Source organism: Coregonus lavaretus (assembly GCF_964263955.1).
Source record: "Coregonus lavaretus genome assembly, chromosome: 17".
Classification (NCBI taxonomy): domain Eukaryota; kingdom Metazoa; phylum Chordata; class Actinopteri; order Salmoniformes; family Salmonidae; genus Coregonus; species Coregonus lavaretus.
In genome coordinates, this window is record NC_140004.1 from 34,026,724 (window position 1) to 34,050,751 (window position 24,028).

The following is a 24,028-nucleotide window of genomic DNA, read 5'->3' on the forward strand; positions in this document are numbered from 1 at the left end:
AATGTCACGAGTGTTATATATGCATTGAAGAATATAAGGGATGCATTTGGGAGATCTGAGGGAGCAGAAGTCAGCGAAGACTTGGTTGCAAAATCAGGTAGGCCAGTAGGGGCAGTGATGGGTTACATTTAATGGCAGCTTTGATAACACTGGGTGATGTTTGTAATTTGTTACTGACCTTTGAGAAAGCTATGATATTGAGCTAGGTTGGAGAGTGATGCCTGGAGACAACACTCAGATGCCGGTGTTGACTGTTCCTGATCTGGATAAAGATGGACAAGTGGAACTGAATGGATAAATATCATTTTTGATTATTTGATCATTTTTAAATTTTTTCAATATTGGTGTGATTTTTAGTATGATTTTATGAATCAAGGGGGGAATGGGTTTATGTGATTCATACATCATTTATATATCATTTTTATATTCTTAGTTGATATTGATGTTTAATTTGAAAGTGTTTGTTTTGCAAAAGATACTGTTTGGTCGTTTCTTTTTCTTCCAGAAGCATTTGGGGGAACATGGGAAGGGACAATATGACTGGAGGAGATGAAACAAGGAGGGTGTGGCCGATTCCATCATCAACAATCCATTGGAAGAGGAGACTATGGGGAGATGAAGTGTAGTGGACTACATTCCAGTGTCTGCAATGAAATATAGACATGTGTAATACATAATTGTGTCATATTCTTAGGGATTAATTTTTGTAGAAGGATATTTGATGTTATTGAATACATGTGAGGATCTTAGATGTTTTTGTTTATTTCGTGAATGTTTAGGGACAGGGAATTTAGGCAGGGAGAGGTTCACTGTAGGGTCCAATGGGTTGACCAGCCTTACAATGGATGTTTTTGGATAGGATTTTGTTTGCAGGGGCTTACATGTGTATTTAGTTGCATCATAGTTTCAAATGCATTTACATGGTTTATGAGTTTATCTGGAGTACCGAAGGTGGTTGCCTGGGGCAGAGGGACCGTGAGAGAATTTTACTGTCTTGATTGAGGGATGGAAGGTTGCCGGACAGTTTTTCGCTCTTACACTCCATAGAGATTTGTTCATATTTCATAGGAATGTATTCACACTTCATAAACAGTTATTTCATAGAAAGGTATTTACACTCTAGAGAAGAATGTTTTTGGTTTAATGTTAAAGATACTCAATAAGATAAATTGTTACTAGTCATAATCCTATTCTGTTTGTTTTCGATACTTTTAGTTTGTCTCGAAAGGGGGGAATGTAGTGTATTGAGATTATGATGGTGTTAAATGTTTTTTTAAGTGGAACTGAAAGAATGTTGATTTTAGTATCAAGAGGGAATGTTTTAGTGTAACGCCACATACAACAGACAGGAAGTGTGTTGTAAACAGGGGAGACTGGTGATTGGCCAGAAGAGGGAGCCACCCATCTTTTTGTATTGTTTATAAATAGGGGCTAGACTACAGAAAGGGCAGAGCAGCCATTAGAATTGGAGGACACTGCTCTCCAGACCTCGCGAGTCTGTAAACTTATGCTGTAAGTTTGTGATCTGAATAAACTTATGATCAAGGATTCAGTATGAGCGGACTCCTTTGTTTATCAGCAATAATTGCCACCACTCACTCGATACGACAGTTACAAACTTTTAAGTTATTCGAATCTAAAGCAATTTGATAATTGGTTTTTATTTTAATATACACCTAGCCTATACTGTACTTCACTTTCATCTGAATAACTAAATGTCAAGAAAAGTTACTCTGCTCCCTGGTGGTTACAAGAGCTAAGTGCTGATTATATTTGTTTTGTTGTTGTTTGCAATAGCGTTCATTATTTTCAAAGCAGTAAAAATAAAACGCCATCTATGAAGAAATAAGTTTGCATTTATTAGACAAACCAAACACAGGTTCACATCCAGTGAGAATATGGAAACATTTCATGGGATGAAAATAAATATATCAATGTTCCTTTCTATACATGATTTTGTTATTGCACAACTTAAGTCTCATGCCTCAATTGGAACTGTGCTTTTAGCATTTTGCTATGAACAACCCAATGACAACTATAAACAAGGAAGCAGATCACACAGTATTTAAGATCAATGCATAGTTTCAGATTCTGAAACATAAATTTGACATTTCAATTTGATATCAGACCAGTAAAATTTTAATCTAAACTGACAAGAATGTAACACATCTAAAAGTATGTTGTCAGTTAAAAAACATACCTTGTAACATTGTGGAAATAAAATGTATATCATTCCTGAATAACACTTGCATTTATTTCCTTGTCTGATATGCATATGAATGCATGCTGCTCTTAATGAAATTGATGGGTGTCTGTCATCATTACAGAATAGCATGGTAGTCTTTGCAATGTAAACAGATTGGAATTACTCATTACTTTTTGTGATGCAACTAGTCAACCTGTTGTAGTATACTAACACATGGGAAATCTCTACAAATTTGGAGCAGGCAATAGAAACCTTGTATTTCAGTCAAACCAGATGACAAACAACCACACCATACATATGAATCAATCCCATTTGTATTTCCTCATAAGAAAAAATTGGTAAAGGTAAATAACTTTGATGAGACTAGTATTAATGAAGCACTACTGTTGTTGACATGTTTCAGGCCATAAAAAGCTGCATTCAATGTTAGTAGGCTGCCTTTGAAATATCTCCAAGAAAAACAGCCATTGCAAAAAAAGTATTTTTCAAATGAACATCTGAAGCAAAGGTAATGGAACTTCAAAACGAGACAGACAACAGTTATGCTTAGTTAAAATTAGAATAGGAGTCTTGAAATGCAGAAAATGTATGTAGTAGCAATTAATTGTTTGTGTTACCTTATTATTTGTGTAAGCAGCTTATTACTTTTGCAATTATTCATAAATTGTTAAGAGTGTCTTGACAATATAAAACATGATTCCAATCCAATGTCCAAGCAGCAGCTCTGTATAAAAGCAAACATTTCCATATATTGTCTGTTGGGCTGCCGAGGTTGTGGTACTGGCTCTAATTCAAAGTACATAGTATAGGATACGTTGTGGAGTGAAATACAGTTACAGTTCACCTATCGAAGGCACCAGACATCTGTCTGATGCTACTTCCTGTCAGTTTGGATGCAGTTCGTTTGACTTACAGTAAGAGCACTTAACACATGGTTAGTGTTTGTATGTAACTTCCTTTTAAGGCATCTAATGAAAACACACTGGAAATGTGTACTGATGCCCTAGAGAAAGTGACACAAAGGCTGCGTCTGAAATGGCACCCTATTCCCTATATAGTCCATTACTTTTGATCATAGCCCTATGGGTACCACCCTATATAGGGAATAGGGTGCAGGGTGTCATTTGGGATGTAGAGAAAATAAAACTATGGTCAATGTAGCTGTAAAATGGTGCATTGGGGGACCTGTTCCATTGTGGGGGGTTGGAGGGAGTGTATTATCAAATAGACAGAGATAGCACTTCTTTAGATTAAAGCAGCACAACTTCCAACAACCATTACATCACTGAGTCAGAGAAACAAAACCAGTGGATCGAAGTAAGAGGGAAATCTTCAATATGTGAAATATGACCATCTACCTTGAATATCTCCACTATGTAATATCTACACTGTCAATCAGTCATCACTTAACAGGAGCATGCTCTCAAGCAATTCTTATAGAAAATAGAGGACATTCAGACAAAAACAAGTTAGCCCTGCCTAGCCTTTTGGAGTGGTTCACTTTAGGTTGGCATCTTTTAAAAGTAAAAAGAAAAAACAGTAAGCAAATAAAAATGTTAGGTTAAATGTTCCCAAAAAAAAAAAAAAGGTCAGATCTTTCCTTAGTGGCTCCCCTGCAGTGATCATAACGTTTGTGTTACACCACAGTGGGTGTAAGTCTCCTTCCGGTTTCTCAACTCATCCAAAAGGTCAAGAGTGTGATCAGTAGCGCTCATGGGAAATAAAATCAATGCAACATACAGCCACCGTAGAGTCTAGGTTTTTGCCTGGGAATGGGTGAGCATGACAATGGTTATGGCTTGCGGATGCTGCTTGTGCACAAATTAATCTGGTTCTAGGAACCAAAAGGTTTCAAACGACAAATTGGGTTCTGCAGCTCTTCAGAGTCAAGTTCCAAAAAAGGAGGACTTGGGTTCTAGAGTTCTTCATAGTCTCTGCCCTCTCGATTTGCTGACCCCTCCCCTCCAGCCAAGAAATCCTCCAAGTCATCCACATCCCCGGTTTTCTTGGTCCGAGATTTCTTCTTTTTCTTCTCTTGGTCATCTCCTGTTCCTGTCTCATCCTTCTCCTTTTTCTTGTCCTTTTTATGCTTCTTCTTGCTGCTGCTCTTCTCCTCCTCCTAAGAAAAAAGGCAGAATCATTTCACAGAATGTCAGATATTTTATTTGTAATTTATGTAAGTCTACTATGCGGTATACCAGGGGCAGGCAACCCTGTTCCTGGAGTGCCGCAGGTACTGCAGGATTTTGTTCCAACTAGGCACCACACCTGACCAACTGAGCTAATTGATCAGTTCAGTGATTGCCTAAATTCAACACACCTGGTCTTCCAGGTCGGTTACATCAAAAACATGAAGTGGCTACGGAGCTCCAGGACCAGTGTTGCCTACCCATGCTGTATACAGTAAACAGTCGCCACTTCACTTGACAAGATAGCCATCTGAAAAGACATCCACACTCTTACCTCTTTGCTTTTCTTCTTCTTTTTCTTCTTTTCTTTTGAAGAGTGTTTGCTTTCCTTCTCTGAAAAGCAATTCATATAATTTGAGCAATAAATGCAATGCAATTTTGTTTTATAATGTGATACGATTTGGTACTGTTCTCGGTCATGTGCTATGGTACTATTCTATGGTACTGGGTCATATTCACTAGATACCAAACTGAAGAAAATGGACTGAAACAGGGAAGGACTACCTAAACTCTTGTCCAATAAGACAGTTTTGTTTTCTTTTTCCGTTGCAAAACGTTTTAATACAATATGCACTAATGAATACGACCCTGTTCTCTGTAGATTTGTAGTAGTGGACTTGCTACCTAGGTCCTCGCTGCTGTCCTTGGCTCTGGGGGCCTCCTCCGTGAAGCCCAAGCCAAACAGGTCTGTCTCATTCTTGCTCTTAAAGGAGGACTTCAGGACCAGCGTGGGCTTCAGAGGCTCAGGGATCAGCACGGCTGGAAGGATGTCATCATCTGACAGCTCCAGATCAGACAGTACTTCATCCCTGACTGGGAAAACCTCCTGTGGACGGATGCAGAAGGAAAGAATGAAATCCCACAAGTCCAAACTATCACATATACCAATATACATTTTAGTCATTTAGCAGACGCTCTTATCCAGAGCGACTTACAGTTAGTGAGTGTATACATTTTTCATACTGGCCCCCCGTGGGAATCAAACCCACAACCCTGGCGTTGCAAGCGCCATGCTCTACCAACTGAGCTACATTTTAACCATGTATCCTAATATAAACTACCAATCAGATAATTTCTTGAAAATGTATTGATTATTTCACAATGCAACACTGCATATTTTACCAGGAAAATAATTTCTATAGGTTGACAACTACTCAATCTAACCATGAATTGTAGCCTACAACCCTAAATAACATAATTTAGCCATAGCTACCTTAGTTATCTTCTGAATAACCACCTCCTCCTCAGACTCAAAGTCAGGATCATCCATGATGAAGGAAAGCATCTGTTCAGCAACAGGGGCCTCTGGGTCAGAGTCTGAACCCTCCACCCCAGGGCTTCCCCCCTTCTTCGCTCTGGGTGGGCCTGGCTGGGGGCCTGGCTGCTCCAGGGCTACTGCAGGTGTAGGGGTCGGGGTGAGGGGGGTGAGGGAGATTGGCTCTGCCTCCAAGAGGACAGTGTTCTCCAAGAGCTGGGAAGCAGGAGTCAAAGGCTCCGGAGCTTGAGGCTCCATGGCATGGGGCATTATGGACTCAGTGCCTGGTCTAAAATGGAAAACAAAAATACCACTTACAAAGCACTGATTATTACTATAGATGACACTACATTAACAAATATGAACGATGAGAAGGGCCTAAAACAGAGAATAAAAAAAGTGACTTAAAAACGTACGTTTACTCTTTATGAAACTACATTAACATGGACATTTATTTGCCGCTTACCTTTTCAGCTCTGATTCACTGTCAAGGTCGAGGTGGTCATCATGAGTGACAGCGGGTGCTGGTGGTGGTGGGGGCTGTGCTTCCTCCTCATCGCTGGACATGGTGAAGTCTTTAGTGGTGAGAAGGCCCAGGGTGCTGGGCTGGGGCAGCTCTTTGTCATCTGGGTCCAGTTCATCCTGATAACCTGCCACCATAGGGTTCCCTCTGTCCTCTCCATCACTGGGGACACACAAGGGAACAACAGAGAGCATCTAAAGGTTTTGTTCTTCTCCTTTTTAAATATATGTATTCCAGTGTTCTCTCATCTCTACCGAAAACATTGTTGGTGATTCTTAAATCCTCTCTTTCACATTCTATTTCAATGAAAGCGTTGAGTAAATAGAGCCATCTGAAAACTCTCACCACAGATGGCTTCCCCCAGATGGTACTGTGTGCTGTGAACTTTAGAGTATACATTTTTTTTCCAGCAGGGAAGGAAATAACTAGTGGCAATACAGACAGGCTCTACGTCCCAAATGGCACCCTATTCCCTATATAGTGCACACATTTTTACCAGAGCCCTTTGCGAATAGGGTGCCAATTGAGACACAGCCAGGGACATAGAAATAAGAATAAATAAAATGGGTGTCCCCATTCAAGTCAATGATGGCATAATGGGTGGACTGGCGGCCATCGCAAGTGTACCCATAGGAGCAAAGCAGGAAGTAAAAGCAGGAAGTGTACCCATCAAGCTGTGCTATGATTTGTTGAATAAACTTACATGACATTACAAAAAATATATTCCATTGCATGAGCCACATGAGTTAGCATCATTTGAATGAACACTTACATTACCATGGAAATTATTACATCACAATAACAGGAAGCAATTGCGAGTGTACCTATCAGTTTACCAGTCAAATTGCCAGGGTTAGAGGTTCCAAGCCCGATCTATTCATTCTTATTTCTATGGCCAGGGATACGTTCTCATCTGTCAAAGTAAGAATCCACACTCTGCTACTGCTTACCTGTCACTGTCCAGTGCAGGTGCTGGCTGGGGTACCTTGACTTTACAGGGGAGGCTGTCCTCCAGGAAGCTTTTATCCAGACCCTCGTCTGGCACAAAGTCATCCACACTCTGAACGTTAGCAGGACACACAGGGGCAGGCTCTGGCTCTGCAGACAGAGATCACAATAGCATTTGATGTGCAAATGGAATCCTATTCCCTATATAGTCCACTACTTTTGACCTGCAAAATATAGGGAATAGGGTGCCATTAGGGATGCATCCTTTTATTATTTAACGCCACAGACTTACACTGATATTGTATAGTAATAACTCATCCCAGAATCCATGTTTTTACCAACAATACATGAAAACAACCCAGCACAATTTAGGGGAGAACCTGGAGCGCAAACAGAGTGCTTAAAACCTGCTAAACTATATTGGGCTAAAAGGTTCAATGAGTTACCTCCCTCAATACAAAGTGTTGTTCTGTAAAACTGCCAAAAAGAGTCTGGTGGTTACCACATGGAAGGTTCTAGCATGCCGTTTTCCTTCATTCAGTTTTTAAAAAATCCTGTCCCTCAGATGAGATTCCAGTTCCAAGCAGTGCAATGGTCCTTACAAATACTTCACAGAAATCCAATCATTCACGAAGATTTCCTGTGACTACTTCCTGGTCTAATACACACAGGTTTAACATGCATAACCTAGTCCTTTCCCGGGCTTTTAGGATACAATATTAGACAAAACACACTGACGACAAACGATTAAAAGCAGTGGTTGGCCGTCCTATCGCCATTTAACAGAACATTGGTCGTTATTTTCTGTTAATTTCCAGATGATTCTACATGTTGAATTCCCACACTATACAGGTGATCGCTAACATTCCGCGGCCACTCACTGCTTCTGTCCGTTCGTCTGTGAAGTGTGTCTTTGTTATGGAAATAGTTGAACACTGACACATCGACCAGACTTACCTGGCATGGCTGCAGGTGCTTCTGGGGCAGGGGCGGAGCCAAAGAGACGTGAGATGAGGCCACGTTTCTGAGGAGGCAGGGCTTGGGCAGGGGTCGGGGGAGATGGTGACGGTCCAGTATGATCAGGACTCTGAGCCTGCGTCAGAGTGGGGGACTGAGGCTCAGCGGTGGGGGAAACCATCCCGGCTGGCAGGGCAGGAGGCGGAGGAGAAGGCGAGGGAGACTGCAGGCTGGGGACCTGGCCAGGGATGGGTGGCTGCTGAGGGGTCCCAGGGCTAGAGCTGCCAGTGGAGGCCCCACTTGGAGGGACGATGGGGGATTGGGAGCCCGAGGAAGGGCTCTGACCATTGGCTGGACAAGGTGAACCATAGCCTTTATTGCGGGTCTCCATGTTCTCCAAGAAACTGCAAAACAATGGGTGCCGTGTTGTTAGTATTGGTAAAATCGGTGCTGCATCAATAAAGAAAGAAACATCTCAAAACTCTGCTATAAGTGTTAAAGATGAACACAAATACACTGCTATCAACACAAATACACTGCTATAAACACAAATACACCGATATACTGTGTGAAAATCAGTGTACATGCCAAAAACTGATACACAGAGTGATAATATCACTGAACATGCCAAACAAACTGATACAGAGTGAAAATATCACATTACATTTCATAGTTTTGATCCTCAGTCTCCTGTTGCACGCAGAGCTCCTCCAGAGTGGCGTCCATGTCTAACTGGTTGGTCTCGAGCTGCCGTAAGAGAGTCTCCCTCTGTAGAGATCAACAGAGAGGGCATGGAATGACTGACTATGAACCAGAGCACTAATACTCCTTTCACAAGCACTCTCAGAAACCCTTTCATAGGGAGTGGGTAGTACTTAGTCTGTGCCTGCGGTATTTCTGATCTGATTTCATGACTCAAGATGGTTATGACCATAGCAAAGGTATATATTTCACAATACAATGTAGTCAAAGCTAGAACTAACCTGAAGTTGCAGGAAAGGGATGTTGAAAAATCGGTGTAAATATTTCAAGCCAAATCCATTCTTCATAGAGGCTTCAGCGTAGTGAATATAGGAGGAACCCATGGGTCTGCAAGAAACCATCAGTCAAGTATACAGACACATTGATCAGCTTATGACTACTAGTAATTGTTGCAAAATGTAAGCAACATTCCCCAATTTCTCCAGAAATCTTGGTTGGGGGATTCACAATTTTGTTTATATTTCCCTCCTGATTTCAGGAAAACTAGGACATTATGGCCAGAAAATGTTTGCAACCCTAACAAAACTAAAACAGGGAGTTCAGTTAACTACCTATTCAGATTAGCGATAACCAGGCGGATGTCATCAGGTAGGATGACACGGTGGTCACCCATGTCCCTGTGGTTACCTAGGACACACACTGGAACATGAGTGGGTACTTTGGGTAGCTCTCTCAGGATGTAGTTGAATGTCCTGCAACGACATAAAAAAAGAATAAAACAAACGTATAGCTATTGTTTCTCCATATGTGAGGAATTACAAATATGTATGTCTCCCCATACTTGGCCAAGTTCAAAGTGAATACAATGGCAATCTGTTTCACATTGTTCTGACTTTGAAGCTAAGCAGAGTCAGATGCCAGCCAGCCACTGTGGGCTAAGTGGTTTATGGCCACACACAGGCTTACTGAGACCTAATGTTTCATTAGAGTTCATTGATTTATTAATTGAACCATGGTTATGTCCCAAATGTCACCCTATGGCCTATGTAGTGCACTACTTTTCACCAGGGCCCTATGGTCTCCTAAATTGTACTTGAATATCTGCCATTTTTAAAATGTAATGTAAACCTTGTAACTAATGTATTGGACTGTTCTATAACACACAACACAGACTCTGACCATTGCTTGGTGATGTCAAACATTATGATCACACCGTTGCAGTTCTTGTAAACATCGAGGAACTCTGCATCCAAGGCCACCTCGTCAGACTGCAACAAATCAAACGTTATTATTTAGATAATTGAACATTAAATGAGTCTTATGACAATGTGACCTTTGTTTACCGCTTACTAGCTACTATACAAAAAAGCTCCCCAGTGGGACTTGTTAGATGAGCCAAATAAAGGGCAAAATATCTATTGTGATAATCACCTCTTGGGGTTCATTCTCCACTTTCAAAGTGTCCCCTCGCTTTTTACCTCGGCCTGTGGGAAAGCAGAATGTCAAGAAGCTGCAATTCAGAACATAAAACTAGACATTACATTGAACTATTGCCGTCAAGCGTAACAATGTGAGAAAGCAATGTCATAGAAATAAAATCCCTCGAACGGGCATCCTCATCCAAATCAATGAGTCTGTAATAAGGTCTGAGGGACTATTCCGGTTCTAGTGATTCTATTTCTATGAGCCATATACAGTGGGGAGAACAAGTATTTGATACATTTTGCCGATTTTGCAGGTTTTCCTACTTACAAAGCATGTAGAGGTCTGTCATTTTTATCATAGGTACACTTCAACTGTGAGAGACGGAATCTAAAACAAAAATCCAGAAAATCACATTGTATGATTTTTAAGTAATTAATTTGCATTTTATTGCATGACATAAGTATTTGATACATCAGAAAAGCAGAACTTAATATTTGGTACAGAAACCTTTGTTTGCAATTACAGAGATCATACGTTTCCTGTAGGTCTTGACCAGGTTTGCACACACTGCAGCAGGGATTTTGGCCCACTGCTCCATACAGACCTTCTCCAGATCCTTCAGGTTTCGGGGCTGTCGCTGGGCAATACGGACTTTCAGCTCCCTCCAAAGATGTTCTATTGGGTTCAGGTATGGAGACTGGCTTGGCCACTCCAGGACCTTGGGATGCTTCTTACGGAGCCACTCCTTAGTTGCCCTGGCTGTGTGTTTCGGGTCGTTGTCATGCTGGAAGACCCAGCCACGACCCATCTTCAATGCTCTTACTGAGGGAAGGAGGTTGTTGGCCAAGATCTCGCGATACATGGCCCCATCCATCCTCCCCTCAATACGGTGCAGTCGTCCTGTCCCCTTTGCAGAAAAGCATCCCCAAAGAATGATGTTTCCACCTCCATGCTTCACGGTTGGGATGGTGTTCTTGGGGTTGTACTCATCCTTCTTCTTCCTCCAAACACAGCGAGTGGAGTTTAGACCAAAAAGCTCTATTTTTGTATCATCAGACCACATGACCTTCTCCCATTCCTCCTCTGGATCATCCAGATGGTCATTGGCAAACTTCAGACGGGCCTGGACATGCGCTGGCTTGAGCAGGGGGACCTTGCGTGCGCTGCAGGATTTTAATCCATGACGGCGTAGTGTGTTACTAATGGTTTTCTTTGAGACTGTGGTCCAAGCTCTCTTCAGGTCATTGACCAGGTCCTGCCGTGTAGTTCTGGGCTGATCCCTCACCTTCCTCATGATCAGTGATGCCCCACGAGGTGAGATCTTGCATGGAGCCCCAGACCGAGGGTGATTGACCGTCATCTTGAACTTCTTCCATTTTCGAATAATTGAGAGGTTAAGAGGTTGGAGTCTGTTTGATTGAGTGTGTGGACAGGTGTCTTTTATACAGGTAACGAGTTCAAACAGGTGCAGTTAATACAGGTAATGAGTGGAGAACAGGAGGTCTTCTTAAAGAAAAACTAACAGGTCTGTGAGAGCCAGAATTCTTACTGGTTGGTAGGTGATCAAATACTTATGTCATGCAATAAAATGCAAATTAATTACTTAAAAATCATACAATGTGATTTTCTGGATTTTTGTTTTAGATTCCGTCTCGCACAGTTGAAGTGTACCTATGATAAAAATTACAGACCTCTACATGCTTTGTAAGTAGGAAAACCTGCAAAATCGGCAGTGAATAAAATACTTGTTCTCCCCAATACAGTATGATTACACATGGCATTTATTTTAAAACACAAAAACGTGAATCCCTTTACTTCTAACTTTACCGTTAGCTAAGTGCAACAAATACAGTATTGACAGAAGCAGAAAAGCTCTTTTTATGTTCTTATTGGCAAACACGTACTCAATTATCTTCTTTTAAAAAGAGATAGTCAAACCTTTCTTGACTGTAGCTCCAGGTTATAGCACACAAAGTAGTCAAACAGTCATTTTCTAGAAAGCAATCAGCAATCTTTTTATTTCAGCCACACTGCAAACTAAGCAACGACCAACCTTCACTGTGTTTGCATTCAGATAAAACAGAAGCACAAGAGCAACTAGCCTACAAGCAACTAACTTCTAGGAACTACAGATGTAGGATCTTAATTTGAGCCAGTTTGCTACAGCAGGAAAATAATCCTGCAGCAACAGGAAATGTGAATTTTACGTGGATAAAAATTAATGGAAATTTTTGTAGGGGTTGATAGATTTTTCGTAAGGGAAAATCAAGTTTGACATTTCAAAGTGGAAATTACAAACTTCAGAAGCATTTTTAAACCTTAAACACACAATACGTTTTTGCATTGCAGGAAAGTTCTCCTGCAACAGGGTGATCAAATTAAGATCCTACATCAGTGCACACAGTGACTCTCACCTACACCCTCAGGGAGAGGGTATTTTTGGCCTGAGGCAAGTGAAAAAAAGAGGAGCAAGAAAAACAACATTAATATTCTGAGGAGAAAAAAAAATCCACAGAACCAAGACTTAGGCATGTATAAACATTTCTGAACAAAAAAATTGTAACTGTACGGATGGGCAATGGGATAATACAAAATACACGGACACTTCTAATACAGCAGTAGAAACTGTAGATATCAACTGAATGACTCATGTAGGTCACATACATTCACCCAGCCCAACAAAGTCATCACACTCACCTTTATCCACCACATCCCACACCTCCACCTTGACCACGTCATCAGTGGCTGAGAGATACAGAGAAACAGTCATCTCAATAAGAATCACAACTGACAAAGCCTCACATACTAAAGCTCAAACTACTAGTATGTGTCCCAAGGCTCTGTGCGCACATATGATAGCTGGGAAAGGCAAGCTGGACAAAGTTGTTTCTGTACTACAGGACAAATTGCATCATTACCCATGGGCCTCTTTATTAATCACACGGTCTGAGGAGGGAAACTGTTTGAGGGAATAGGCCTACTGTGGTCTGGGTGTACACTAGAGAGTTTGTGTTTTCACTATCCCACAAAACACTTGTAGGCAAAGCTATTGATCTAGCTAACTATGCAATACTATTTCTCAAACCTAGTAGGCTTACCTGGATATTATTTACCTTTATATGTGCCATGTTCAACTGAAGTGAATTACAGTTGCAGAAGCAGGAAAAGTACATCATAAGTATACATTGACAATGTGTTGGCAGAATTTGAGATAGGTTTTAGCCTGGAGTAAGTAAAAAACATAGGACTAAAACATTGATCAAAGTGTGCAAGTAAAGTGTAGGAGCCCAGTTCTCTTACTTTTGTAGTTCCAATGGATGCTGGTTGCCTGGATCTCTTGAGTGGGGATGTAGTCATCTGTGAATTTCTTTCCTTGCAGTCGATGCCATAGAGCGCTCTTTCCAGTATTTCTGTCTCCACGGATAACTATTTTCACTTGGGAGAAATAACAAAACAAAGTATGACTAGCCTACGTCTTAATACATGTACAGTAACCTATATTATATCATATATATTGCTATCAGCATAAAACATATGCATAACTTACTGTTGTACTGTACTCCTTTGGCAAAACGTCTCTGTAAACTATGGTTCATGGACTGCATACCAGCAGGGATGCTCTTGTCCCTCGGCTGGCCTGATTCAGAACCAACTAGCTTCTTCAGAGCGGAAAACATCTTGACAGAAAGCTGACTTTACTAACCCTCAGTCAGAAATGTGTGAAATACAGTAATGTTTGACTGAACCCCCAAAATGGTGGAGCAGTTGCTAGACTACTGATGCAAATGTAAATGTTATATTGAGTGATGATCTGATCAACACAAGTAGGCCTAAGCTATGAATCCTGAATGTCAAGGTAGTACTGTATTACTGTGGTACACAGAAGTAGCACTACACCCCATCAGGAAGATGTATTGCCAGGTAGCTAGGTTTGCATATTTCCAGTCTGTTAGGAAAAAATGTTTCTACTAAGAGGATTCCCGATATTCTCTCAAGGGCAGACAATAACGTTAGCTTGATCAGTCGTTTCTTATCTCATGTTGTCTTGGGTTACCATCACCTGCAAAAAAGAAACCACAGAAAAAAAATTGAACAACTTATGTATTAATGTATAATTTCCTCCAGTAGGCTACTTATCTAGCTAGTTAACGTGAACTAGCTTATTATTGGTGAGAACCGTGAAAACTGATTCTTGACAATTCAGATTTTTCTACTGAGCAATAGGCTAACTTAGCTAACTACTAGTACATAAACACCAGTATGTTTCTCAAAGATTGTCAGTACTGTATGTTAATAACAGCGTAGCTAACAATTTTCCGTGGGCATCATCAGCTGATACGATGTTGTAACTGTTAGCTAGCTAGCCGGCTAGCAGGCAGACAGTCTGGGATAGCTAACAAATGCGCTAGCAAGTGATGCTGATCTACAGTAGCTAGCTATCAGATATGGCCTCCCTGTTCAGATTACTCTGTTCAGATTACTCTGTTCGTTAATTCATCGACGTTTTGCAATTGCACCTGATAAGGTCACAATCTCACCGGTACATTTGCTTCCATTACTATACTATGTAGGTAGATGTCTCGCTGGCTAGTTTATGTTGACGTTATTGACGATGTGGCTGGCTAGCTAACGTTAGTTATCATCAAGAAAAGGTAACGTTAACCAATGTTACTGCTAGCTAGCAAGGTAAATTGACAGTGCTGATGTCCTAACAAATACCCACCGGCAATCAAAGGATTCTTCAATGTAACGTTCGTTAGCAAATTATACATTGTTATTCCAAAATCCAGCTCTTGATGCATGTGAAAGATGCTAACAACGTTACACATTCATTAGCACTCATTAATCAAAACAATTTCGTTTTCTAACAAAAAATTGAGTTTTCTATTGGATAAATGCAGGTAGGTCCCGCCCCATTCCGTTCTGTTTGCTTCCGTTTAAGAAACATTTTACAACAGAATCGGCCAATGGTTGCTCAGTGGGTTGTACACGAGAGGAAGAGGAAGAGAGGTCCAACTCGGCAGAAAATCTCTCTTCCTCCAACAGGTGGCGTTTTTTTCGCCCACCAAGCAAGGAGTTTTTGTATGGAGGTCAATGAGAGAGTGTTGAATTTGGTCAACAAAAAAATGAATGGCTTATTTGCTACGTGAGGTTTATTTGATTGAATAGACGTTTCGTAATGCTTAAGTTGGTACGAGTCTACTGATATATACTGAACAAAATATAAACGCAACATGTAAAGTGTTGGTTCCATGTTTCATGAGCTGAAATAAATGAGGGCAGAAATGTTTCATATGCACAAAAAGCTTATTTCTCTCACATTTTGGGCACAAATTTGTTTACATCCCTGTTAGTGAGCATTTCTCCTTTGCCAAGATAATCCATCCACCTGACAGGTGTGGCATATCAAGAAGCTAATTAAACAGCATTATTTTACACAGGTGCACCTTGTGCTGGGGACAGTAAAAGGCCACTCTAAAATGTGCAGTTGTCATCACACAACACAATGCCACAGATGTCTCAAGTTTTGAGGGAGAGTGCAATTGGCATGCTGACTGCAGGAACGTCCACCAGAGCTGTTGCCAGAGAATTGAATGTTAATTTCTCTATCATAGCCTCCAATGTTGATTTAGAGAATTTGTCAGTACGTCCAACCGGCCTCACAACCGCAGACCATGTGTATGATGTCGTGTGGGTGAGTGGTTTGCTGATGTCAACATTGTGAACAGAGTGCCCCATGGTGGCGGTGGGGTTATGGTATGGGCAGGCATAAGCTACGGACAACTAACACAATTGCATTTTATCAATGGTAATTTGAATGCACAGAGATATATGTTTCAGCATGGTAATCCATGTCGCAAGGATCTGTACACAATTCCTGGAAGCTGAACATTTCTCACCAGACATGTCACCCATTGAGCATGTTTGGGATGCTCTGGATCGACGTGTACGACAGCTTGCTCCAGTTCCCACCAATATCCAGCAACTTCGGACACAGCCATTGAAGAGGAGTGGGACAACATTCCACAGGCCACAATCAACAGCCTGATCAACTCTATGTGAAGGAAATGTGTCACGCTGCATGAGACAAATGGTGGTCACCCCAGATACTGACTGGTTTTCTGATCCACGCACCTACTTTTTTTTAAAGGTATCTGTGACCAACAGATGCATATCTATATTCCCAATCATGTGAAATCCATAGATTAGGGCCTAATGAATTTATTTCAATTGACTGATTTTACAGTGGGGGAAAAAAGTATTTAGTCAGCCACCAATTGTGCAAGTTCTCCCACTTAAAAAGATGAGAGAGGCCTGTAATTTTCATCATAGGTACACGTCAACTATGACAGACAAAATGAGAAGAAAAAAAATCCTGAAAATCACATTGTAGGATTTTTAATGAATTTATTTGCAAATTATGGTGGAAAATAAGTATTTGGTCAATAACAAAAGTTTCTCAATACTTTGTTATATACCCTTTGTTGGCAATGACACAGGTCAAACGTTTTCTGTAAGTCTTCACAAGGTTTTCACACACTGTTGCTGGTATTTTGGCCCATTCCTCCATGCAGATCTCCTCTAGAGCAGTGATGTTTTGGGGCTGTCGCTGGGCAACACGGACTTTCAACTCCCTCCAAAGATTTTCTATGGGGTTGAGATCTGGAGACTGGCTAGGCCACTCCAGGACCTTGAAATGCTTCTTACGAAGCCACTCCTTCGTTGCCCGGGCGGTGTGTTTGGGATCATTGTCATGCTGAAAGACCCAGCCACGTTTCATCTTCAATGCCCTTGCTGATGGAAGGAGGTTTTCACTCAAAATCTCACGATACATGGCCCCATTCATTCTTTCCTTTACACGGATCAGTCGTCCTGGTCCCTTTGCAGAAAAATAGCCCCAAAGCATGATGTTTCCACCCCCATGCTTCACAGTAGGTATGGTGTTCTTTGGATGCAACTCAGCATTCTTTGTCCTCCAAACACGACGAGTTGAGTTTTTACCAAAAAGTTATATTTTGGTTTCATCTGACCATATGACATTCTCCCAATCCTCTTCTGGATCATCCAAATGCACTCTAGCAAACTTCAGACGGGCCTGGACATGTACTGGCTTAAGCAGGGGGACACGTCTGGCACTGCAGGATTTGAGTCCCTGGCGGCGTAGTGTGTTACTGATGGTAGGCTTTGTTACTTTGGTCCCAGCTCTCTGCAGGTCATTCACTAGGTCCCCCCGTGTGGTTCTGGGATTTTTGCTCACCGTTCTTGTGATCATTTTGACCCCACGGGGTGAGATCTTGCGTGGAGCCCCAGATCGAGGGAGATTATCAGTGGTCTTGTATGTCTTCCATTTCCTAATAATTGCTCCCACAGTTGATTTCTTCAAACCAAGCTGCTTTCCTATTGCAGATTCAGTCTTCCCAGCCTGGTGAAGGTCTACAATTTTGTTTCTGGTGTCCTTTGACAGCTCTTTGGTCTTGGCCATAGTGGAGTTTGGAGTGTGACTGTTTGAGGTTGTGGACAGGTGTCTTTTATACTGATAACAAGTTCAAAAAGGTGCCATTAATACAGGTAACGAGTGGAGGACAGAGGAGCCTCTTAAAGAAGAAGTTACAGGTCTGTGAGAGCCAGAAATCTTGCTTGTTTGTAGGTGACCAAATACTTATTTTCCACCATAATTTGCAAATAAATTCATAAAAAATCCTACAATGTGATTTTCTGGATTTTTTTTCCTCAATTTGTCTGTCATAGTTGACGTGTACCTATGATGAAAATTACAAGCCTCTCTCATCTTTTTAAGTGGAGAACTTGCACAATTGGTGGCTGAATAAATACTTTTTTCCCCCACTGTATATATAAACTGTAACTCAGTAAAATCTTTGAAATTGTTGCATGTTGCGTTTATATTTTTGTTCAGTATGACATCCCACAACTTTGAGAAAAAACTATTTGTATCGGAGTTGTCTCGAGATGGCTATGCATATTCATGGCATGAAAGCTAGTAGTATAGCGTATCTCTCCATTGAATACAGGTTGACATCAACAACCCTCTTTGAATATTTAAAAAAGGATTACAATAATGAGATGTATCCACCAACTCAAAGAAAGGACTTCATGGACAACTCCCATTGTTAGGGCGGAGAGACATGCATCTTGTCAGTATATCCATATCTTTGGTTGTACCCAATGATTTACAATATTGGTTGTACCACTGGTACTTGCTCCCTCAAGCTAGCTTGACATGTTTTTGTCTCTCCCTAGAGCAGGGATCATCAACTAGATTTAGCCACGGGCCGATTTTTTCCTTGAGCAGATGGTCGGGGGGCTGAAACATAATTACAAATAATTTGTAGACTGTAAATTGACCACAAGAGTCCCAAACAGATATAATTTGACTAAAACATAATCATTTCAAACCTTGCTTACGTTTGTAAACGATCACGTGTCTCTTTGTTATGCGTGGGAATAGTTGGGAACAGATTTCCAAAATTAAAATCAATTGGAGATAATTTCCTGGTGTTTTTACAGTATATTATGTCCAACAATGAAAATTCAACCAATGTATTTAAAACCAGGGGAACCCTGCCCTAGCGGTTGATGTGAGTGAATACTGTACAAGTGGCTAGTACCAGTGAGGAAGAGGCGAGGCGAGGCGAATCGAGGGGGTTTACTCCACCCAAAATCTGTTAACGCGAAATAAGACCAATAAGTGAAGAGTTTTTGTATGGGGGGCAATGAGAGTGTCGAATTTAGTCAAGATAAAAGTTAATTGCTATTTTGATTGGTAAGTCTTATTTGATCTAATAGAAGTTTCATAATGGTTAGGTTGTTACTAGTGTGTTAAGTGTAATTCCGGCAATTTTGAGAAAAACGATTTATATTTGAGTTTTGCCTGTTGTTCAGAAGCGTTTCTGCCCTCTCAATGCGTAGAATGTTCACACCTGATCTTGCCTCCTCCCACCTGCCTTTCGCTTTGTGGACATGTATTTCCATTGTTAGAGCGATCAGTCATCTTGTCAATATATTAGATAATCTTTGCTTGTACACTTTTGATGCATTCCTTGCACATGCACTTGTGACCACTGTGCTATATATTGGGCCTCTGGCATGAAAAGCAAAAACCTTACACATCGTGCCAATAGGATTAATTGTAACGTGGCTCATATAGCGAGGATCACTACACTGCCCCCTCCGAACGGGAAGGCACGTCCCCGCGCTTCAACTGACCTAAGCCCCCTCACACGTCCGGGCCATGCGTTCCGATGGCCTCACACCCGCCATCTGACACTAATCTAGCCCCGACCGGGACTCAAACCCGGGTCCAGCAACTTTAAAGCCAACACATTAACACAGCTTTTGACATTATCGATTATAGTCTGCTGCTAGAAAAACTTGTGTTATGGCGTTACACTCCCTGCTATATTGTGGATAAAGAGTTGCCTGTCTAACAGAACACAGAGGGTGTTCTTTAATGAAAGCCTCTCCAACAATTGGTAGAGCACGGCACTTGTAACGCCAGGGTAGTGGGTTCGATCCCCGGGACCACCCATACGTAAAAATGTATGCACACATGACTGTAAGTCGCTTTGGATAAAAGCGTCTGATAAATGGCATATTATTATATTATATTATTATTATAATCCAGGTAGAATCAGGAATTCCCCAGGGCAGCTTTCTAAAAGCATTGTATTTGGGACAAATCCTTCACTAAACCCTAAACATCATCTAAATCTTATAATGAATAATGTTGAAATTGAGCAAGTTGAGGAGACTAAACTGCTTGGAGTAACCCTGGATTGTAAACTGTCATGGTCAAAACATGTTGATGCAACAGTAGCTAAAAGGGGAGAAGTCTGTCCATAATAAAGCGCTGCTCTGCCTTCTTAACAACACTATCAACAAGTTAGGTCCTACAGGCCCTAGGTTTGTTGCACCTGGACTACTGTCCAGTCATGTGGTCAGGTGCCACAAAGAGGGACTTAGGAAAATTACAATTGGCTCAGAACAGGGCAGCACGGCTGGCCCTTAAATGTACATGGAGAGCTAACATTAATAATATGCATGTCAATCTCTCATGGCTCAAAGTAGAAAGATTGACTTCATCACTACTTGTTTTTGTAAGAAGTATTGACATGCTGAATGCACGAGCTGTCTGTTTAAACTACTACCACACAGCTCGGACACCCATGCATACCCTACAAGAAATGCCACCAGAGGTCTCTTCACAATCCCAAAGTCCAGAACAGACTATGGGAGGCGCACAGCACTACATGGAACTCTATTCCACATCAGGTAACTGATGCAAGCAGTAGAATCAGTTTTTAAAAAACAGATAAAAATACACCTTATGGAACAGCAGGAACTGTGAAGAGACACACAGGCACAGAAACACGCTTACATATACACATGATAAGACACACACTCTCCACACACATACACATGGATTTTGTATTTCAGATACAGTGCATACGGAAAGTATTCAGACCCCTTCACTTTTTCCACATTTTGTTACGTTACAGCCTTATTCTAAAATGGATTAAATATGTAAAAAAATCATCATCAATCTACACACAATACCCCATAATGACAAAGCAAAAACAGGTTTTTAGATTATTTACTCAAGTAGTATTATACTGGTGTCACGATCGTTCATGAACGAGAAGGACCAAGGCGCAGCATGATATGCATTCATATTTATTAACGACTAAACAACAAACGAAACGTTTTAGTCATTTAGCAGACGCTCTTATCCAGAGCGACTTATAGTTAGTGAGTGCATTCATTATTTTTTTTATATATATTTTTCACACTGGCCCCCCGTGGGAATCGAACCCACAACCCTGGCATTGCAAACGCCATGCTCTACCAACTGAGCTACATCCCTGCCGGCCATTCCCTCCCCTACCCTGGACGACGCTGGGCCAATTGTGCGCCGTCGCATGGGTCTCCCGGTCATGGCCGGCTACGACAGAGCCTGGATTCGAACCAGGATCTCTAGTGGCACAGCTAGCACTGCGATGCAGTGCCTTAGACCACTGCGCCACTCGGGAGACGTATGAACAAACACAACAATTAACAAACAACACGGAATATACACGGAATATACACATCCTGACTCAACAAATATACGTCCCTTGAGTCAGGGCGTGACAGTACCCCCCCCCAAAGGTGCGGACTCCGACCGCGCCACATAAACCTAACAGGGTAGGGGCCGGGTGGGCATTCCGCCTCGGAGGCGGATCCGGCTCCGGGTGTGACCACCACTTACTCTCCACCTCCCCGTTGCGCCCCTGGTCTGGTCTGGACCTTGGCGCGCTGCTTCCTCTCTCCTTCCTCCCACGAAGTACCACGCCCTGTCTGGACCCTGGTGTGGGAGACCCCGAACCTGGAGAGGGGCTGACGTCTGGGTCTGGACTGGAACCGCTGACTGGAGCTGGACCCGACGACGGTGGATCGAACTGCTCTGGCTCCGGGGTGGAGCCGCTGACCGGAACTTGATCAGGCACCGGTAAGGTGGACTGCTCTGGCTCCGGAGTGGAGCCGCTGACCGGAGCTGGACTGGACCCCGGTGGAGCGGATTGCTCTGGTTCCGGAGTGGAACAGGCACGGGCCGTGCCGGACTGGACACACGCACCACTGGCTTGGTGCGGGGAGCAGGAACGGGCCGGACTGGGCTGACGACGCGCACCACTGGCTTGGTGCGGGGAGCAGGAACGGGCCGTACCGGACTTGCGACGCGCACCACTGACCTGGTGCGGGGAGCAGGAACGGGCCGTACCGCACTGGCGACGCGCACCACTGGCCTGGTGCGGGGAGCAGGAACGGGCCGGACTGGGCTGACGACGCGCACCACTGGCTTGGTGCGGGGAGCAGGAACGGGCCGGACTGGGCTGACGACGCGCACCACTGGCTTGGTGCGGGGAGCAGGAACGGGCCGTACCGGACTGGCGACGCGCACCACTGGCCTGGTGCGGGGAGCAGGAACGGGCCGGACTGGGCTGACGACGCGCACCACTGGCTTGGTGCGGGGAGCAGGAACAGGCCGTACCGGACTGGCGACGCGCACCACTGGCCTGGTGCGGGGAGCAGGAACAGGCCGGGGCGGGCTGGCGACGCGCACCACTGGCTTGGTGAGAGGGACAGGAACAGGTCGGACCGGGCTGGAGACGCGCACCACTGGCTTGGTGCACGGGGCAGGAACAGGCCGGGCCGGGCTGGCGACGCGCACCACTGACTTGGTGCGAGGGACAGGAACAGGCCGGACCGGGCTGGCGATGCGCACCACTGGCTTGATGCGAGGAGCAGGAACGGGCCGAACCGTATTGGGAACACCCACCACTGGCTTAGTGCGGGAATCAGGAACGGGCCGGACCGGACTGGCGACACGCACCACTTGATTGGTGCGAGGAGCGGGACTGGGTTCCTTCATTAACCCCCGCTCCTTCTGCTGCCTAACCAGCTCCTCTCGCCGTGCCTCTACACTTTCCTTCTGTTCCCTCTGAACCAATGACCCCCTTAATCTGGCGGCCTCCTCTGCTAAACGGCTGAACCGCTCTATCGCGGCCTCCTGCTGCCTCGTCGTCCACGGCGTGAGCCCCCCCCTAAAAATAGTTTGGGCTTGTCTCTCCCCCGTGATCTTGGCCTCCATCCCTCTTACCAGACTCTCGCTCATCTCCTCCCAAGTCCATCCTCTCTCCTCGTCACGCTGCTTGATCCAGGATTGGTGGGATCTTCTGTCACGATCGTTCATGAACGAGAAGGACCAAGGCGCAGCGTGATATGCATTCATATTTATTAACGACTAAACACATGACAAAACAACAAACGAAACGTGAAGTCCACGGTAGCATACAAACAACATACCTTTACGGAACAAGATCCCACAACTAACTCGTGCCAAAAGGCTGCCTAAGTATGGTCCCCAATCAGAGACAACGAGCTACAGCTGCCTCTGATTGGGAACCACCCCGGCCAACATAGATTCTATAACAATGAACAAACACAACACGGAATATACACATCCTGACTCAACAAATAAACGTCCCTTGAGTCAGGGCGTGACAACTGGGTGACTTTCACTTTTATGTGAGTCATTTTCTATTAAGGTATCTTTACTTTTACTCAAGTATTGTTCATTTGTAGGCTACTCATTCAATATTTTTCAAAACACACACACCAATTAGGCCTAAACATTTATTCTACGTGATGTTTAGAGTATTCATTGATCTTTTGAATACATATCGTATTGAACACAATTAGGTATGCTTGTATGATTTGTTGTTGCATACCCACACAAACAAACATTAACCATTTCCAACCGCATGAGTTGTAAATAGGCCTACATTTTATGAAATTGGACAGTACCTGTCAGCTTGCTCTCTCTAACATCAAATAACCCATAAGAGTAAGCCCTGTCTAAGCCAGGGAAGGGTTCTACCAAGCCATATGGAATTGTTTTAAGAAGGTCATACCAAGGATCCTTTTATTATTTGATTTGATTTAAAAAATGTATTTGGCCTTACTGCTATTAGCCCATACAAACGCACTGAATAACAGATTCACTACATGGAACAACAGATGGTCCCAAAACATCAATAGGAAGATCAGGAAACATTTGTTATATATATATTTTTACATGTATTTAACCCCTTATTTTTGGCACTAAACATAAGACAAACATAAGACATCCCGAGGCCTGTGGGCATCCTAGAGCAAAACAATGTACGTGTTCTTGAGAGTCTCACCTTTCCACAGAGGGGTCATATTATTGTGTAGGCAAAACTTTTCGGACTCTACAGACAGAAGTTGGCAGATCGGTGGACTCC

The 24,028-nt window shown here is 42.9% G+C and overlaps 1 protein-coding gene across 2 annotated transcripts; it reads right to left on the bottom strand.

Annotated features, from left to right (window-relative positions):
• Positions 1-1,836: 1,836 nt before the first annotated feature.
• Positions 1,837-15,065, bottom strand: LOC311144765 (rab-like protein 6). Of its 2 annotated transcripts, XM_084180868.1 has the most exons (17): positions 14,929-15,065; positions 13,753-14,265; positions 13,506-13,640; positions 12,903-12,950; positions 12,620-12,649; positions 10,212-10,264; positions 9,960-10,048; positions 9,392-9,532; positions 9,062-9,167; positions 8,743-8,846; positions 8,079-8,482; positions 7,124-7,271; positions 6,117-6,335; positions 5,609-5,939; positions 5,020-5,221; positions 4,670-4,728; positions 1,837-4,325 (listed from the first exon to the last, which is right to left on the bottom strand). In XM_084180868.1, exons 2-17 carry the CDS (start codon positions 13,880-13,882, stop codon positions 4,122-4,124), a joined length of 2,403 nt encoding a protein of 800 aa, XP_084036994.1. In that variant the 5' UTR covers positions 13,883-14,265; positions 14,929-15,065; the 3' UTR covers positions 1,837-4,121. The 2 variants fall into 2 exon arrangements, with proteins under 2 accessions (XP_084036994.1, XP_084036995.1); XM_084180869.1 differs by lacking the exon at positions 12,620-12,649.
• Positions 15,066-24,028: the final 8,963 nt, after the last annotated feature.

What these genes read in the sequence shown, in the direction of transcription:
- LOC311144765 (XM_084180868.1), bottom strand. Translation starts at nt 13,882, where the DNA reads ATGTTTTCCGCTCTGAAGAAGCTAGTTGGTTCTGAATCAGGCCAGCCG. An exon ending in CATCCATTGGAACTACAAAA is followed by an intron (nt 12,951 to 13,505) that starts GTAAGAGAACTG and finishes TGTATCTCTCAG; the next exon opens with CCACTGATGACGTGGTCAAG. An exon ending in GAGGATCAAAACTATGAAAT is followed by an intron (nt 8,483 to 8,742) that starts GTAATGTGATAT and finishes ATTGTTTTGCAG; the next exon opens with TTTCTTGGAGAACATGGAGA.